Source organism: Gadus morhua, chromosome 4, assembly GCF_902167405.1.
Source record: "Gadus morhua chromosome 4, gadMor3.0, whole genome shotgun sequence".
Taxonomy (NCBI): Eukaryota; Metazoa; Chordata; class Actinopteri; order Gadiformes; family Gadidae; genus Gadus; species Gadus morhua.
In genome coordinates, this window is record NC_044051.1 from 433,921 (window position 1) to 439,920 (window position 6,000).

The window sequence follows — 6,000 nt, forward strand, 5'->3', positions numbered from 1 at the left end:
TCAGCCCAGATCGTAGACTGTGTTGACCCACTGGGTTCAGCCCAGACCGTAGACTGACCCACTGGGTTCAGCCCAGACCGTAGACTGTGTTGACCCACTGGGTTCAGCCCAGACCCTAGACTGACCCACTGGGTTCAGCCCAGACCGTAGACTGACCCACTGGGTTCAGCCCAGACCGTAGACTGTGTTGACCCACTGGGTTCAGCCCAGACCGTAGACCGACCCACTGGGTTCAGCCCAGACCGTAGACTGTGTTGACCCACTGGGTTCAGCCCAGACCCTAGACTGACCCACTGGGTTCAGCCCAGACCGTAGACTGTGTTGACCCACTGGGTTCAGCCCAGACCCTAGACTGACCCACTGGGTTCAGCCCAGACCGTAGACTGACCCACTGGGTTCAGCCCAGACCGTAGACCGACCCACTGGGTTCAGCCCAGACCGTAGACTGACCCACTGGGTTCAGCCCAGACCGTAGACTGTGTTGACCCACGGTCTGGGCTGAACCCAGTGGGTCAGTCTACGGTCTGGGCTGAACCCAGTGGGTCGGTCTACGGTCTGGGCCGACCCAGTGGGTCAGTCTACGGTCTGGGCTGAACCCAGTGGTTCAGTCAATGGTCTGGGCTGAACCCAGTGGGTCAACACAGTCCACGGCCGTAGACTGACCCACTGGGTTCAGCCCAGACCGTAGACTGACCCAGTGGGTTCAGCCCAGACCGTATACTGACCCACTGGGTTCAGCCCAGACCGCAGACTGACCCACTGGGTCGGCCCAGACCGTAGACTGACCCACTGGGTTCAGCCCAGACCGTAGACTGTGTTGACTCACTGGGTTCAGCCCAGACCCTAGACTGACCCACTGGGTTCAGCCCAGACCGTAGACTGTGTTGACCCACTGGGGTCCCACACGACCCATTGGAGGTGGGTCATGAACCAATCCCAGCACCTAACCCTCGGAGATCTTGGAGCGGGAGAGGATCAGCCTTCCCAATGTGCTCACAGTTTTCCTGGGTAACACTGGAATAGTCTTTTTTGGGTCCCGAGAGAACATTTAAGATCCCCTGGTATCACGGCTCCCCTAAAGAGGAAGGTCCACTGGGAACACAGAGGAACGTCGTCGTAGCGACGGAGACGGTAGAGTGATGGGAACCTGAGGACCTGTGGGGCCTATAAACAGCTCCGGGCTGGACCGTCCCATCCGGGTCCTCTGCCGACCTCCTGATGTGAAGAGAACCCAGAAGAGCAGAGAACCCTAACCCTAACCCAGAAGAGCAGAGAACCCTAACCCTAACCCAGAAGAGCAGAGAACTCTAACCCTAACCCAGAAGAGCAGAGAACCCTAACCCAGAAGAGCAGAGAACCCTAACCCTAACCCAGAAGAGCAGAGAACCCTAACCCAGAAGAGCAGAGAACCCTAACCCTAACCCAGAAGAGCAGAGAACCCTAACCCTAACCCAGAAGAGCAGAGAACCCTAACCCAGAAGAGCAGAGAACCCTAACCCTAACCCAGAAGAGCAGAGAACCCTAACCCAGAAGAGCAGAGAACCCTAACCCTAACCCAGAAGAGCAGAGAACCCTAACCCAGAAGAGCAGGGCTCCTTCTTCACTTTATAAGTTGGAGTCAAACTGATCAGGCCTCTACTCTCTTGAATTAGTCTCCCGTGTATTAAGCTTACTGGAAAATATAACTTCTGGACAACTTCTGTCAGGATGTCAAACACTATGAACAATGTATTTATAGCTGCAAACGGGTGATATTGTTCCTACCAATAACCCAAACGTCCTTCTGTAAGGACCTCTTCGAAGGGTCAGTCACCCATCAGTCTGTATCCAAAGAATACGAAAACACAAGGTCTAATAAATACTGGAGTTATCCTGAGTTTAACAACAGTCTGAACACAACGCAGCAGTGACAGCACCCCCCCGTCTCCATGGTGACCCCCCCCCCCCCCCCCCCCCCCGTCTCCAAGGTGACCAACCCCCCCCCCACCCAGCGGTCGTCCTGGTTCCATCTCGCTCTGAGTGACGTCCACTCCCAGTGGTCCCAGTGGTGATGTCCACTCCCAGTGGTCCCAGTGGTGACGTTCACTCCCAGTGGTCCCAGTGGTGATGTCCACTCCCAGTGGTCCCAGTGGTGACGTTCATTCCCAGTGGTCCCAGTGGTGACGTTCACTCCCAGTGGTCCCAGTGGTGACGTTCTCTCCCAGTGGTCCCAGTGGGGATGTCCACTCCCAGTACGGCCCAGTGTCTGTCCACAGTGCTGGCGATACGTCTCTCAGGCGTTGCCATGCCGACGCTGTCTAAACACGGGGTCTGACGGTCGTACAAAGAGTCAGAGAAGATGAAGGTGATGAAGAAACACAACGCCTCAGGAGACGTCCTCCGGGCCGCCCAGCGGGGGCTGCACCGGGGGGGGCAGGGGGGGAGGGGGCGGGTACGAGAGGGGAGGGGGGGGGAGGGGGGGGAGCGGGGGAGGAGGGGAGGAGGGGGGGGGCGAGGGGAGGGGGTAGTGGCGCGGCCGCGGGGGGGGCATGGTGCCGAAGGCGGGGTAGGAGGAGGGGAAGGGGGAGGGGGGCTGGGCCGGGGGGGGGAGGTAGGGGGGGGCGGGGTAGTGGGGGCCGTAGTACGGCTCGCCGTGCGGGGGCGGGGCTAAGGGGTACGAGGAGGGGAGGCGGAGGCCGGACCGGAAGAGGGGGTTGTGGGGGCTGGTGGGCGGGGCCAGCGGGTGGTGCGGGTGGGGGCTGGTGGGCGGGGCCAGCGGGTGGTGGGGGTGGGGGCTGGTGGGCGGGGCCAGCGGGTGGTGGGGGTGGGGGCTGGTGGGCGGGGCCAGCGGGTGGTGGGGGTGGGGGCTGGTGGGCGGGGCCAGCGGGTGGTGGGGGTTGGGGTGGTGGTGGTGGGGGGGGGGGGGGGTAGTAGGTGGGCGGGTACGCCTTCTGGGACAGGAAGGAGAAGGGAGTGGCGTTGGGGGCGTGGCCCTGGGCGGCGTAGGAGCGGGAGGGGGGGGGGTGCCTCTGCAGGGGGGAGAACAGGGGCGGAGCCACCAGGGAGGGGCGGGGCTGGCGGGGCTGCGCGGCGTACTGCGCGGGGTGTGTGTGCCTCCGGTGTGTGTCGTGCGCGGGGGGGTCCCGGGACCTCGGGGGCCGGGGGGGCCACGGCCTGGCGTCGCCGCCCCAGGCCGCCCCCCCCGCCCTCCCCTCCACCCGTGGGTTGTGGGCGTCGCCCGCGGAGTGCGGGGGCGTGGCCGGAGCGGCGTGCGTCCGTGACCCGGCCGGCGGGACGGCTGTCACCCGGCGGAGAGCAGCCTCCCCATTGGTCGGTTCGGAGCGGGGGGCGGGAGGAAGAGGAGGAGGGGGAGGCTGCGCTGAGGAAGAGTGTGAGGTCTCGGCGGGGGGGGAGGGGAGGAAGGAGGTGGAGGGGGGGGGGGTGGCGGGGGGCCGCGGGGGGAGGCGCCGACGCTTTGGAGGAGGAGCGAGGAGAGGAAGAGGAGGAGCAGGAGGAGGAGGAGGAAGGGAGCGAGGGCGTCCCGCCCTCGCTCCCTTCCTCCTCCTGCTCCTGGAGGGGGGGGGGGGCGGTGGGGGTGTGGATGGGGCCCTTTAGGGTTGGCGTCCTGATGAGGAGGTGAGGAGAGCGGGGGGGCAGCAGGGGGAGGAGGGGGGGGGATCAGGGCCGACGTGTCCTCGCCAGGGGAGGAGGCGGAGCTCTCGGCCTCCGTCGGTGGAGGAGGATCAGAAGGAGAACCCCCCCTCCCCCCCCCCCCCTCCTCCCCCTCCCCCGCCTCCCGCCCTCTGCTCCCGCCGCCCCCGTCCAGAGGAGTGCAGCGGAGGAGCACACACCTCCTCCCCCCCCTCCCCCTCCTCCTCCCCTTCCACCGGCGGACCCCTCCTGCCCCCCTCCCCCTCCTGGTCCCCGGTGCCCCCCCCCTCCCCCTCCTCCTCCCCCCCCTCCCCCTCGTCCCCGTTGCCGCGGTGATACTGCTGCAGGCGGACGTGCCAGGCCAGGCTGCTGACGGCCGACAGCGTCTTGAACTGGTGCACCACGTTGCGGGGGATGAAGTAGACGTCGTCGTGGCACAGCCGGATGCGGGCGTAGCGCACGCCCTCCCGCCGCAGCTGGTTCAGCTTAGCGTCGTCCACCCACTGCACGCACTGGGGGGAGGGGGCGGGCTTCAGGGTTACTCCTAAAAACATTTTTTTAACATTTTCGTTGCCTACAAAACATCAATCTAAATCAGGGGTCTCAAACTCGCGGCCCGGGGGCCAATTGAGGCCCGCGGGATGATATTTTGAGGGCCCTCTACTTGACATCCACAATTTAGTGTAAGTGCGGCCCCCACGTCGTTGTCGAATGCACATTTCTGCTGAGTCGCTTGCCACGCTTTTTTATCACTTGTGACAGGGTGACCAGATGTCCCGGTTTTGCCGGGACAGTCCCAATTTTGAGTTGCGTGTTCTGAGTCCCGACAAAAGCCAAAGGACGCTAAAATGTCCCGGTTTCCACCAAAGACTATGAATCGTTCCACCAACGACCCTGTTGTCAGCGACTACAACGTGATCTAATTACAGCCTGATCATTAACTTAGATTGGGTCAGTTGTGCTCCTTTTTTCTGTGGAATACTTGATGTGGCCCAGCCTGACCCAGACTCTACCTCCAGCGGCCCCCAGGTAAGTTGAGTTTGAGATCCCTGATCTAAATGCTTCAATCCGTCTATCTCGTTCCATTTGGAGGCGCTACCTTCTTCACCGTCTGGTACCACCACCCCCCCCCTGGGGGCGCTGGTATCAGACTAACTACGTCTGAGCAACGGGTGCCCCCCCCCAGCCCACAGCAGGCTCCAGGAAGGGCAAGTCAGCCCTTATGAATCCCAGAGGGGAAACAGCCCCAGCCGTATCCTTTAGGCTGACGTCAACAATATGACGGGAAGGCAGATTAATGGCAACGATTGATTCTGCTGACTTAAAGGTAAGGATTTATGATCAAAGCAATAGAAAGACTATGAATAGTCCCTATTCTAGGTAAACAAATGGAGGACGATCAAAGCACTGCAGATGGTAGGTTGTGTCTGACTCTGCAGTACCACAGTCAGCCACAAGGTGGCAGTGTGCCACAGGGAGATTCAGTGAAGTGGGACGCATCATGTTAAAACCATGACAGCAATATCCTGCTGGCACTTTAAAGTAGCATGGATAACAGCAGTGGTGTGTGTGTGTGTGTGTGTGTGTGTGTGTGTGTGTGTGTGTGTGTGTGTGTGTGTGTGTGTGTGTGTGTGTGTGTGTGTGTGTGTGTGTGTGTGTGTGTGTGTGTCACCTGAGACAGTGGAGGCTCGTAGAGATCCAGCTGTAGTCTCTGCACTACGTCAGGGAAATCACCGGCATGGAAACAAATGACGTCTTTGGTGACACGGGGGGGCTCCGAGCTGAGGGCGAGAGACACAGAGAGAGAGACAGAGAGAGACAGAGAGAGACAGAGACACACACAGAGAGAGAGAGACAGAGACACAGAGAGAGAGAGAGAGAGAGAGAGAAGAGCGACAGAGAGAGAGAGAGAGAGAGAGAGAGAGAGAGAGAGAGAGAGAGAGAGAGAGAGAGAGAGAGAGAGAGAGAGAGAGAGAGAGAGAGAGAGAGAGAGAGAGAGGAGGAGGTCACAGGTCACACATGGAGGTCAGAGGTCACAGAGCAGACTAGAGGTCACAGGTCACAGAGCAGACTAGAGGTCAGAGGTCACCCCCATGGGCTCACCCCTCTCCGAACCCCACGGCCTTCAGCACCCCCACGGCGGCCGTGGTCTGCCTCTCGAAGCCCTGGCCGATGTGGTCGGCGTGGGCACGCGTCCGGTCCTCGAACAGCATCTCCCGCGGCTCGCTGGCCCGGGGGAGGTACTGCAGCAGGTTCTTCACCTCATTGGTGGAGCTGCAGGAGGAGAGGGGGGGGGGGGGGGGGGGGGGGGGGGGGGGGGGGGGGGGGGGGGGGGGGGGGGGGGGGGGGGGGGGGGGGGGGGGGGGGGGG

At 62.0% G+C, this 6,000-nt stretch overlaps 1 protein-coding gene across 1 annotated transcript; it reads right to left on the reverse strand.

Moving 5' to 3' along the window:
* Positions 1-3,585: 3,585 nt before the first annotated feature.
* On the reverse strand, positions 3,586-5,910 carry LOC115541963 (lysine-specific demethylase 9-like). Its single transcript, XM_030353952.1, has 3 exons — positions 5,734-5,910; positions 5,303-5,411; positions 3,586-4,142 (listed from the first exon to the last, which is right to left on the reverse strand). The coding sequence occupies exons 1-3, from the start codon at positions 5,841-5,843 to the stop codon at positions 3,723-3,725; spliced, it is 639 nt and encodes a 212-aa protein (XP_030209812.1). The 5' UTR covers positions 5,844-5,910; the 3' UTR covers positions 3,586-3,722.
* Between the last annotated feature and the right edge of the window lie 90 nt (positions 5,911-6,000).